The sequence below is a fragment of the Aythya fuligula genome, chromosome 5 (assembly GCF_009819795.1).
Source record: "Aythya fuligula isolate bAytFul2 chromosome 5, bAytFul2.pri, whole genome shotgun sequence".
Taxonomy (NCBI): Eukaryota; Metazoa; Chordata; class Aves; order Anseriformes; family Anatidae; genus Aythya; species Aythya fuligula.
Window position 1 is genome coordinate 32,995,457 of NC_045563.1, and position 13,074 is coordinate 33,008,530.

The 13,074-nt window shown below is 36.9% G+C and overlaps 1 protein-coding gene across 1 annotated transcript in view; it reads right to left on the reverse strand.

Moving 5' to 3' along the window:
- The window catches only part of INO80 (INO80 complex ATPase subunit), a 58,179-nt gene that overhangs the window by 12,913 nt on the left and 32,192 nt on the right, over nt 1-13,074 (reverse strand). Inside the window, exons 25-27 of the mRNA XM_032188401.1 lie at nt 11,342-11,567; nt 5,889-6,016; nt 860-954 (exon numbers count right to left, since the gene is read on the reverse strand). Coding sequence (XP_032044292.1) covers nt 860-954; nt 5,889-6,016; nt 11,342-11,567 — 449 coding nt within the window. The remainder of the gene's footprint in view (nt 1-859; nt 955-5,888; nt 6,017-11,341; nt 11,568-13,074) is intronic.

Here is a 13,074-nt window from a genome sequence, read left to right on the forward strand (position 1 = left end):
ACCTCACAGTGAACAACAATCTGTGAACCTAACTTGTCTGAAAAACAAAAGTGACCTCCTTAAAAGCTCACATCCCGCATTCAGGAAGGGTAACCTTACTGTGAACTACTACACCAAAGTGACATCCTACCAAGCTGTATTTCATGATTAAAGGGAAACTTAATAACCATAAATCTAATTATTTATTTGTAATGTGCCCCAATAGAGACAAGGTTATACTGAAATATTTGAACTTGTAACAAGATGACTACATAGTTTTCTTTCCTGGCAGGCTAGTAGGAATTGAAAGAATCCATTTTGTTCTACTAAATTGAACAGGTTAGCACGTCTTACTATTTAATAACCCCCCCCCCCCCCTTTTTAACTATTATACATATATTAGTTTAAGCTATCTTAATAAATCCAACTGTATTAAAGATAAACTTATTTATTTATATTCTGTGAAACATGTTTAAGTGATACGGCGTGTTTTTCAGCAAAGTAGGTCACTTCCAAAGCTCTAGCATACGCAATATTTTCAATTTCATCTTCAGAGTGTCAGTTTTCAGAACATATAACAACTAAAGAACTTTTGCTCTGTTTCTGTCAACCTTCTTTATAAGCAATAGCATACTTGGAATGGCAACAATCATGGGTACACTAAAATTTGCTATTGTACTGTCTCAGAAATGATGAATTTCTAAATACAAATGGATTTAGTATCAACGTGAATATCAACACTCAGCAAACCACCATGAAACTTTCAGATCATGGTTATTATACAAGATACTTTAGGGCAAATTTCATTTATTTACATTAAATCTTATACCAACTATATACACATGATTTAGTACAAAAACACCTTTTAAAAATATGTTACCTGTTCTGAAAATCTGCTACCATATCCCTTCGTTCAGAAATCTTTGAAGAACCATCCAATCTCATGTATGTATGTTTCCTATATACCATATATTCCTGCAAAGAACACATATGAGAAAAATATAGTTGGTCTAAGAACTGCTCGATTTTAATTATTCACACACTAAATAAATAAATAAATAAATAAATAAATAAATAAATAAATAAATAAATAAATAAATAAATAAAAGCAGAATTCCTGCTTAGGAGAAAAAAAGTACCTAAATGTCACCAGTAAATGCTATAATCAATCTTCTGTAAGCAATACTTCATAATGATTTGAGGAATTAAAGCTACCGTTAATAATTTGTCAGTGTTTGCATTTCACAAAAGGTAAGAGATAAATTATGTTGTCATTTCAGAGTAAGAGATGTATTAGCTGGGCTGCACAGTGTTACTATGGTACGTGCCATTTTCTACAAATAAATGAATAAGTAAGGAAATAAAATCACTAACATAGGAAATTTGATTTCACAAAGTCTGAACTTTTAGCAAATCCTGAGCTCTCACTATATGAGCGAACCTTTCCTAACAAAGCAAACATACCTGCTGCCTGTCGATTTTGAACCATCTGACTGGTGGTTTTAAAAACCCGGTACTGTGCACTAATGTCTGCCCAGGCTTTATTTCACTAATAAAGAGCCTGTGAACCTCACTGCGTACAAGAACACTTTGAAACACTGGTGTTAGCCCACAGCTCGTGCCAAGCAGTGTAACTGAAACCAATGCCTGGGACACAAATCAAATGGCATCAACCAGGAATGCTGTAGGCAAAGGATTTTTCCAATTTTTCATGCTCTAAAATACTTAGTATTTTCTGGTAACCATGCAATTACCAGTAAAATCTGAATTACACAGAAAGCTCCTCAGGCTATACACATATCCTTAGAGTATCTTTGCAAAGATATCCTCTGATATTTTAACACTGTGAGCCTTGGCTGATGACATGCAACTCCTACTGGTCACATTTGTTAGATTTAACCCTACTGGTTTATGCATCTCTTCGAGCTGTTGTGACTGCAAATGAAGACAGAAAGGAAACAGATGGTGCTTTAGCAACAAGAAGTATGGGATTCATCTTGCTCCAAGCCTCAACATTCAGCAGATGAAGAACTGATGTTCAGTGAGAAGACATGGCAGTGTCTGCACTCTAACAAACCTTCTGACAGTACCATGTTCAGTTCCTTTTTTTTTTTTAACCTATCCTTGGGGCTCCTGTTTCTTTTCTGTTCTGCTTCTCTACTGCAGAAGGGGTGAAAGAGCTGCCATACTATAAGAAACTTCAGTGTTTTACTGGAGAGAAGCTTCAATGCATAGATGATGAAAGCTAAAAATAAGTAAATAAAATTAACAATGCAGAAATGGCAAAAAGTCACTTTTTTTCTCCCCTCTACAAAGCAGAGCTCATGGCTAGTAGCATTTTAGTAACACGTCAACAGAATTTTAAAGCAGAGAACAGCTACTTAACTAGAGGGCACTCAAGCCCTAATTTACTATCGATTTATTTCATTTCTACAACAGCTTTCTGCTACCAGCTAAAAGCAGAGAGAGCAATACAGTTGTCAGCTAGGTACTATGTGACCTTTCCTCCAAATCTGATTAATCATTTTTCAATTATCATAAGGGCTTTTTCTTTCAATTTCTTTTTTACTGTCTTTATCTGTCTTTATGCTGATTCAGTATTTCAACATCTTTAGTTTTCCCTCCTCTCACTATTAACCACCTTTTCATGGACATCTTCAAACCAAGCTTTAGCATAAACAGAAAACAACAATTTCTATTCAGTCAAGTTCATTTATCCTTATCCCAAATCTTAGACTTTTCCACTAACACACAGTTTACAAAAGAATAAGCTATCCTCCTACATCTGTAATACTAGCACTCATGGTTGTATGTGCCATGAAACTAGCTTAGTATCTTAGCTAATTTATCTTCAACATTGCTCAACAGGTTCTGGTCTGCTTCTATCCACCTTCCTATGATCAAAAAGGATATTTCACAGTACTCTTACAGTGCTTCTAAGAAATATCCTTTTTTTGTGAGCTAGTTTTATTCAATAACTTCTTTTTTTTTTTTTTTTTTTTCAAATATTAACAGTATACTCTCTCATTTTAGGGAAAAAAAATACAACTTATACTACATTTGCCAGTAGTTTAGTGTTTTGATCACTTGAAGAAAGCTAATGTTTTTAGCTTTAAGAAAAAGTGAGAGAACTCTAAAGGCAAATGACCTACTTAAGAACTAATATACATGGTCCCTAACTGCAATTCAGGAAGATGCTTGATGACTACCCATTTTTCTAGTTCCCACGAAGAACAGAGTATCAAGAAAACATAGAAAAAGATGCCATCATCTGATCCTTGGAAGGACTGACATCACACCACTACTGCACTGTATCTTGCAGTCTACCACAACTGAGACAAAATGAAGAACTAACAATAAGCACATGAAGAGGTGCAAGCTGGCAAATACTCCTTCTTAAAAACCAAATATGGGCTACCACTGTATTTCATAGAAATAATAATAAAAAGTCAATGATTGATCACATGGGGACACTTATACTAGACTTACTTGAACTTCTATCTGACAATCTTTTATAGTGTAAGGGGTCAGCAAGTCACCAGATTTATTAATCTAAGAAAAATAATATCAGTAACCCTGGCAACAAAGAACCTATACTAACAAGCAATGAATTGATTATGGTAAAAATATGGTACCATTAAAATAAGTGCTCTTCAAGGCTTTGACACTGATATTTTCTCAAAAATTATAAAATGTTTTACCTTCATCTTATTTCATAGTCCAAAGTGAGTATTGTTGTTTTAACATAACTAATAAACTTACTTCATGCAGAGTATAATTTGAGCTCATACCATATCAATTCAATGTGATTCCCACTGAAATCATGGACAATTACTCTTCCATACAGAACAAAGCAATCACATTGACAAAAACAAACATGATGTTAATCTAGAAAAGTATGAAATACACATCTGCATGAAATAACAGTAAAGAAATTGTATTTTATCCCTTTTTGTTGAAAGAAATTTTTTTCCTCTTTGTATTTGTACCTGCCATTTCATAATGCCTGAATTAAGCAGTAATTCTTCTTCAGCTGAAGCTAAATCAAACAAGCATGTTAACTTTGTAAACAACGTGCCTTGTGCTCTCTGCCCTGCACAGATTAGGCTAGTATGATATGATAGCAGTTACACTGACACAGTCAAAATGCTGTCAAAAGAAATAGGGCAGCTTATGTTCTTACATATGCAAGCAGGCTGAGGGGATGTATTTTGTTAACATCATTGGCCATACATAAAAACAAAAACAAAACCAAAAACACCTACTGCTATACAACTTCTACAAGTCCTTGCTTGATTTTTAGCTTGCTTAGCTCCAGTTTCTGCTACATGGTGGTAGAGAGGGTAAAACAGACTTGATAAGTGGCTTATTTGGGTAATGAAATCAAACGAGTGAAGTTGAGCATTTAGGAGGTACAATAGTAGCAAAATTATATGTTCCCAAGCCTTTAAAATGGAATGTTAACAGAAGAGACAGAGGCACTAAATACTCAGTTTTACGAGCTTCATGTTGTAGTGCAGCTGTCAACAGACCTGCACCATGACCAACATTGGCCAAAAAAGAGGCATAAGAAGCAATGCTAGGGAATGAGCTGAGATGGAGGCTTGTAACCATGCAAGTTCTGCTTTTGCTCATAGCAGCAAAAACAAAACTCAGCTTGTGATGTGTTACTGCACTATTAATTGCTGACCTTAAAATACACTCCTACCCACATGGGACTCATGATTTAGGCAGCTCTTAGTTCAGGCTTTTCACTTGTTCTCTTCTCTTCTTGTGGAGAAGACAACATCTCATACAGAACACTGCTGAGGGAGCCTACATACACTTAGGACTAATGGCTGAAGGATAACAGGATCCTGAAGTTTTAGCACAGCTGAAATTACACCGCCAGAGGGAAATATTTTCCTACCTGCCATGTATTCACAGTCAGAAAATTTTATCACGATTGCTTCTTTGAAGCTAACATACATCAAGTCTCCTATTTGCTTACTCAAAAATAGATAGTCATAAAAGCTACTATGACTAATTCTTCACTGGTAAGGCACAAGGCATGACACAAGAGAATGCCAGAGAAAGAAATGCATTTCTTTCAAAGCACTCTAAGTACTAGCAAAAGGAAACCAAATCAATAATCTTCCCAATAATATCTTTTTAGACTAGCTCTTCTATGGCGTGGTTGCTAATCAAATAGTGATTTTTTTCTTCGGAGGCAGACTGACTGTATTTAAATAATGAGTAATGACTTAAATCCTAATTTCTTTCCTATCATGTATGTCAGTGAACTTATTATTAAAGTCTACTGAATTTCTGCACTGGAATAAGATGACAGAGGGAAACAGTCGGTAAAATGACAAGCAACATGAACAATGTAAAATTAATCACTGTTCTCTCCCTCTTCCTTCCAATACAAGGACACATGGGCATCAAAAGAAGCTAGAAGGAAGCAGTTCAAAACCAGCAAAAGAGTGCAATTAAGCCATTAAGCATTAAGCAATGCCTTGCTACAGGACAGTGCAAAGAACAAACATTTATTAAGACTCAACAAGCAACTGAAAATTTAATGGAAGAAAAATCCATTTAGGATTACTAACTATACAGAAGCTACATCTGGCTCAGAAAGTCCTTGAACAGGACACTTAGAGAGTAATTGTGAAGTGTCACTATTCATATACATCTTCCCCACACCATCTGCTGCTGTACACTGTTGGAAGTATGACACTAGGCTGGGCCTTCAATCTAACTCTGTATGGTAGCTCTTGTATTTTCATATTAATACATTTACTGGGTATCCCTCAGCATAATCATTTTATGTCAGGTTTGCTGTGTCCAAGTTATAGTATTTCCTACAAAACAATGTTGCTAAATTTGCATCTTCAGAATTTGTCTCCTGTAGGCTATAGCTCTCCTACCTCAAGCAAGTCAATCATCCGTGTCATCTGAGAGTAGATGAGAACTCTGTGTCCTTGAGATTTCAGCCGTGTCAACAGGAGATCAAGAGCATGAAGTTTTCCACTGTCAGTGATCAGACTCTCTTTATCTAAGGAGAAATGGAAGAAAAGCGTGTAAGTAATAAAGCCAAAATAGCTACAAGCAACAAGTTAAGTTCTAAGTTTTGCTAGCACTTACTAAACCAATGAGTTGCAATGAAAGAGACATCAACATCTCTCCTGGCTGATGCCCACAGTCATGCTGTCAACAGTAACTTTTGTTTGCAAGGATGGGACCATATGAATATACCTACTTTGCACAATCTCATCACAGATTCATCTCCTCATGAATACGAACTTAGCCCTTTTTTGACAGTCATTTCTTTCTCCTAAGGATTCATTCTAACCAGACCAACAACCACAACATGTGTTGACAGTTGAAGACATTTCACACATTAAAATGCTGTCCTTTGGACGTTTGCTGCTACCTGTTGATAAACTTCAGGCTCATTCTTCAAATACCTAGGTTTCAAGACCAAACCCATCACTAACACAGTGAAAAACAGTTCTCTAGGTCACTGCAAATGAACTGCCCCTTCACAGCACTGCCTTCATTTTATGTTTTCTTCCTTGCCATTCTTTTTTTTTTTTTTTTTTCTGTTTAAGAAATGCTTCCAGATGGCAAACTTGTAAGTCTCTGCAGATATTACATTTTGTGTCTTCTCTATTTCAGCACTGCTCATGAAGTATTTTTCAGGAAGGAGATCTTCCTGTTTGTACATTCTGTACATAAACTCTGGTAAACAATACACTATGGTTGAAAGAGAATGAAGGGAAATTTTCTTCCAAAAAAATTATCTGTTGGAAAGGCCACTAATGATTCTTTATTCTTTGGGATGTCTGAATTTAGGTTTACAGCCAAAACGGAAAGTTGACAACTGCAGATCGGGCAGGCTAGTACAGAATCCAAATATTTTCAAATATCCAGCAGGTAACGCTTCTGCACAATTGTAGTTGCACAGAATAAATTAACTGGTGGGCTGCAGAAAATACAACTTGCTGTAAGGCACTTAACAGACTCGCACAATATTTTAAAATATATATATATGCAAAAATTAATTCATCCATCTGAGCACCATGCATTTTAGCATAATTAAAACCAAGTTCATGCTCATGGAAAAGATGAGTACAGATGACAAATGGAAAACAGTGCTCCTAAAAATGCTCAGGAGCATTGCAGGCAACCAAGTCCCATTGTGTCCACTTGCAGTGATATGGCACAGAGGGCTGGCTAAGTTTGATCCTCAGACATACAACCACAGGTTTACTGAGGAAAAAGCAGAAAGGTACTTCTTCTATACTTAATTCAAATGACTGTTTTGAAATAACACACCTAGGTTTAAGACTCCTTTCAGAAAGTCTAACAAAAAATTAGAAGTGTTCAGAAAAAAAAAATCTTCAAGAGTTCCGTGTGTTAAAAACTTTTCCTGTAGTGGGGGAGATCCAAAACTTCATCTATTTCAATTTTTCAAGAAGCAACTGGCAATACCCAAGATTCTTCTTTTGCACAAAGGTTTTCAACAACAGAACTTCATACTAGCAGAGAAAGGCCCAGGATCCAGTAATTTACATTACAACTGTAAAAACAGGACTTGCTTCCCTCTTAACTTCCCAACAGAGGAAGAAACTAATGAGGAAAAGTTTTATGCAGAAACATGGTGGATTCTTCAACAGTTTAGCATTTCAATCAAGATTTCTTTCAAAATTAAATTCTTTAGCTTAAATATAAATAATAGGCCTGATGCTAGAATTACTGAAATCTATATTAGGACACCAGAAGATGCTTCAGAAGATCAGGACATGAGAACTACTGCTTTTTGAATTGAGAAAACATTTGTGCTTCACTGCCTGTCTAGATATGCACTGTTTTCTTCTGGTTTGTTCTCCCTTCATAAAGAAAGATCTCATTTGATGGAGATCTTATTGCTTTGCCAGAAGCAAGTACCCCATTACTTGAATCATTAGCAACTACCTCAAGGGATATGTCAACTGGAGAGCCAAGCCAAGTAAATACTGTAAGGGAAACTCAAGACCACAAGTCAAGCTGGCATTTCTATTAAGTGAAACTGCATATGACACACTCACCTCTATAAGACAACTCATATTCAATTGCATACAAATAGTTAATAATTTCATGCATGTCTCTAAGTAAAACTAAGCTTTGAACTTAGGCAATTACACAAAAATGGAAATGACTTAGGGTTATTTAGGAATCCTTATTCATTTCATGAAATGTTATTCTTTCCGTTAAATCATAAAACCATGACATTTTGCTCTTATTCTAATTGGTCAACTTGTTATTTTGAAGTGAAGCAACATGGAAAGTCTAGATAAACAAATGAATATGATTATTAACCAAAAGCTGGAAGGAAACAGAGAACAAACAGGGACTGTTCAAAAATCAGACTAGACTGACTCAGATTAACATACTAAGTTTCCGAAAGCAAAATGCTACAGTTTTTCTCACACAGGCATGAATAGGTAGAATTAAGTTTTGGTAACTGGAAATGATGCGTGTCCTTTGCTGCTGGCTCCTTAGGTCTCCATTGTGTAAGTTACTATTTTTAAATTGCAATAAAATGCAAATTACAAGGGAAGAACTTGTTTGTAGATGGTTTTACAGTCTGAAAAGCTTGCAACTAGTTAATAGTTTATAATTTGTAAAATATTTCAGCATCAGAGCTAGCTGCACTGATGAGAAAGTTTTTTCTGAGGAAAGCAAAATTAACAAAGCTAAAAAAAAAGATTTGTCATCTCTGGAAGAGAAAAATGTTTGACTTTAGCCTGGCAACTTAAGTGTGCTATCTTGATACCATTGTGTTTTCCAAACTGACTTTTTTGCAAACTTAAAGCCTGCCACCTAGTGCTTCAAAGGACAAATTCTGTAAAGCTGCAACAAAAACTACTACTTTACTCCTCTGTCTTCAGAGGATATCACAATTATTTAAAAAGTGTCTTCCATCCCTAGTTTTTACCATTGCTATTTCTCATCCCCTTTTACCTTGTGGAAAGAAAAAATTTTATTAAATAGGATTTCCAAAATTTGCAATTCTACATTTTAATCATCAGTGAAAGCTTCCAATAACGATATATTTTATTTCTTTATTTAAATAGCATCATCAAAGGAACTTTTAAAATTTTAAACCAGTCAGGAGATGAGGTCCTGGACTGCATCTCAAAGAAACTGTCCCCAGGATGCAATTTTGTTATCTTTTTCAGCACTGACAAATGACAAACAAATGACAACCAGACCAAAAAGACAGTAATTCTGAAATCATACTCTATGGTTTTTAATCTGAAAAATGTTCCTGCCTCTGGCCATGGACAATAATTATCTACAAGAACATACTATGGGATCCTACGGCATGGGAAGAACAGTTAGAGATGATTATGACTTGGAATAACCCCAGTCAGGAGCACTGGCCGATGACTGCAGCTGGGCTCGCAGCTCTCTGGAGAATGAGAAAGTGCCTCTGGACATGCAAAATGCAGAGGAAAGAGAGATAAAGTCTGGGTTCCAGTTGACACCCCTGGTTCCCCTCCCGACAGTCTGCACAGCACAATGGGGTCAGTGAGGAGCTAGCTGGCTCTCACAGTAAACAGCCAGCGAGGCCGGTGCTTTTTATCGATGCTAAAAGGACTCAGACACTTCCTGCCATTTAATCCAGGACCATTTTTCTTTCAAAGAACAGGAAAAGCCTCCAGAGATTCCCACAGTGATCGCAGCTGAGCCTGCTGCCAGGGTACTGGGAACGCCGAGTCTGGGACAGGATAGATCAGGGTTAGGAGAGAGAGGTTTCCCCTTTGTTCCTGTCACCTATTTACCATGGACCTTCACACCTACGGTTCCATTTTCCACTTGCTAGACTTCAGCCTTGCAAATGGCTTCTTCAGCATGTCAGTCACTTTCTGTAATGCACCATGCCTGCTCCTGCACGTATAAATACTGCTGTCTTGTTGTGGTATGTGCCCTCTCCTCTTAGTGTAAGTTTAGGTTTTAATGCAACTTTCCACCTAATTAAAATACAGTTGTATGAAAATACTTTTTTTCATCCACTTTTAGCTCCAACACTTCCCAAATGAAGCCAGCTTACATAAAACACTCATCCAAATGATGTTCTCAAACAAATTTTTTTGATTCTTCCTCGTGCTTTGAAAACAATTTGTCAAAACTTGCACATATTCACTCATTCCTGTAAGTTTCTTGCACCCTATTCTTATTCCTCTATAAATTTTTGTTGATGACTAAGTTATCAGTCTCTTCATGAAAAAGCAGCCCTCTAATCCTATGTTGGCTACTTTTCTTCAATTCTCTATTAATATCTTCTGTCTTAATTTATCCCTTCATTATTTCCCTCCTTTCTGCTGCAGTGATTCATCTTCTAAATAACTGATAAACAATTCCATGAATTCCTGAAGAAAGGAAACTACAAATCAATGATTAAACATTAATCTAGAGCAAACTCAAGAAAAATGGTTTCTCTACTAGGTAGATACAAATGTGCAAGTTCTTCAAATAACTCCATGTACTTACGAGGTACCTTCATAAACCGGACTGTAGCAAGCAAAAGGCCATTTTTCTTTTACTGTACTAACTTCCCCTGCCAAACATCCTTGACCCAAAAGGGTCTGGGAATAACTTAGGATCTGGCAGTGTAAGCTGTTTTTCCTCTTGGCTATCTCTCAAATCTCTAGTGCTTTCTGCAGAATTCTGTTCACTGTTCAGGACCATCTTCCAACAACTAAATCGTGTCCAGTCCATGAAAGTCACTGCAGTACTGGCAATCAAATTCCAGCAAATCTTTAGCTACTTTAGCCTATTTCCAGGAAAAAGTGTCATGCATTTACACAATGGTATCATTTTCTCACTTTACTAGGAAGTATGAATAAATCATCTTTATTTCAACTGGAACTCAATAGTCTCCCATCTTGTTTTCTAAGAAAATTTCCTCTGAACTTGGTGCCCATGCCTGTCCTGCTCCTGGTAGACTGCTACAAGCAGTCTTTATCCTTTCGCTAGGAAAACCAACAAAAGCTCTTTGATTAATACAAAGGTCTTCCAATACACCAGGAGGCAAGCTATGATCATTACTTTTCCTGCAATTTTCTTATTTCCAATCTCAAAGTAGTATTTGGTTGTGAGAGTAGACTGCACTTTGTTTATCAAATTTACCTCTTTCAAGAGACTTTGAAGACTGACATGCAAAGAGAGGTTTACAAAGGATGTGAAATCATGGTGTATTTTAAGATACAGGGGTTAATTTTCACTTAAGATGAGCAAGCAAAACACAAAACAGTAAGCAAGCAGCATGACCTCCAAAGAGCAGATGGCCTTACTTATCTCATCTCTCTGCCATGACAACCTCCAAACTTACCTGGTATCCTGATAAAAGACCAGCCGTTCTGAGGCCTGATTCCCAACAGTCCTCCTGGATATTCTGGGAAGAACTGGGAGCATTGCTTCAGCCAGTCAGCTGCTAGTTCAGGGGCTCCATTGACTACACACTGCTTTGCTTCAAGACTTCCTCCTTCCCTTAGTGCCCTGCGCTCATATTCTGCACTTCGATCGTTGCAATAGAACTCTAGTGGCACAGCTGTTACCTATGAGTAAAATCATAATTGACATTCTTATTCAGGTTGTCCTCATCCCCTTCCCCAAATTCCCAGTTCAGTTACCTTCCCAGCGGTTCAAATTTTAAAAGCCAAATTATTACTGATGTATACAAATAGAAAACAACCTTAAACTGGTTTACAATAAGGGAAGATGCAACATCTTTCCACCTCACAAAAAAAGCCTCATGAATGATAAGACAAACCATTTGCACTTCGATAGTGTTTTGTGCTAATTCCTACACAACTGATAGCAAAGCTGAGAGTAAACGAATAATATCCTTGCTGCATTTTGCCTATATTTCTTTTTATTTTTTTTTATTTCTGCCCTTCACAACCAAGTATTTACCTAGCAGAGATTGAAACTTTAAGTGCAGTGAAAGAAGCACCTTACTATTGCAGCTTTTATGTTTTGGAAGGGGGAGGAATTTCTTGTTCAAGCTTACTCTGGTATGATGCAACTGACTGCTACATATTGAGAATAATATACATAACATTATAGCATGTCAATAAAAACCTTCTAATGGCTTAACTAAATGCTAAGCAGTGAAACAGCAACAATTTTGCATACTGTACTTTAGAACTGTGTAATGGAGCATCCCATACCTCAGGACAGGCTGCCTGCTGTCTTAGATGCTAGCTACTCCTCTCTGGACATACACCAGCTAACACAAGGTAAGAGACATTAAGCAAGATCTTCTTGATGAAAGCCTGTGGTCTATTCCTGGTTTATGGTAGCTCTTCTTGTAAGAATAAATTAATCTCGCTAACAGTTACCTTTGTAAGGGCCACTCTCTTGTTTAAAAAGATTCATGAGCACAATTATAGGACATATTGAAACAAAACCCAAAAAGCATACAAAATCTTAGCAACAATTGTAAAGCCATTGTTCTGCAAGATGCCAAGAGCTATTTTTATACTAGGATGGCTTATAGCTCTGCATGCAGTCACATGCAACACTGCAAAGTGAAAGGCACTGCGTTAAGTAAGGCTTTATACACATTTCCACCACTCGCTAGATAGTGCTGGAGCTGATGTTATCTTGTACTGCCACCTGCAGTCAAAGTATAGGACTGTCTTTTGTGTGAGAGGGCGAAACCTCTCACAATTCACAGTTCAAATCTTGTTGCCTCAACACTGATGACCACTGCAAAATATGGTAGAGAACTGCATTGTTTCCTTTAAGGACACTATTCACCATCACATTTCTGTTTGGATTTCCTTACTAGAAAGACTGGAACAAACACTCTTCCAAGCACAGGCAATCTGCAATACCTCACCTAAAGGAACAACTATTAGGAGTCAATCTTGAGATGAACTCTGCCTCAGTGCAACGTCTGCATTAACACGAACAAAACTTCCCACACAGGAGGGAATAACACCTGTGTGACACTGACTAACATCTGAGGACATCAGACCATTTTCACCATCAGCTCCACTTTTTTTTTAATGCACACATACACTAATTCAGAGCTCTCCATCTTTTACATTGCCTTAC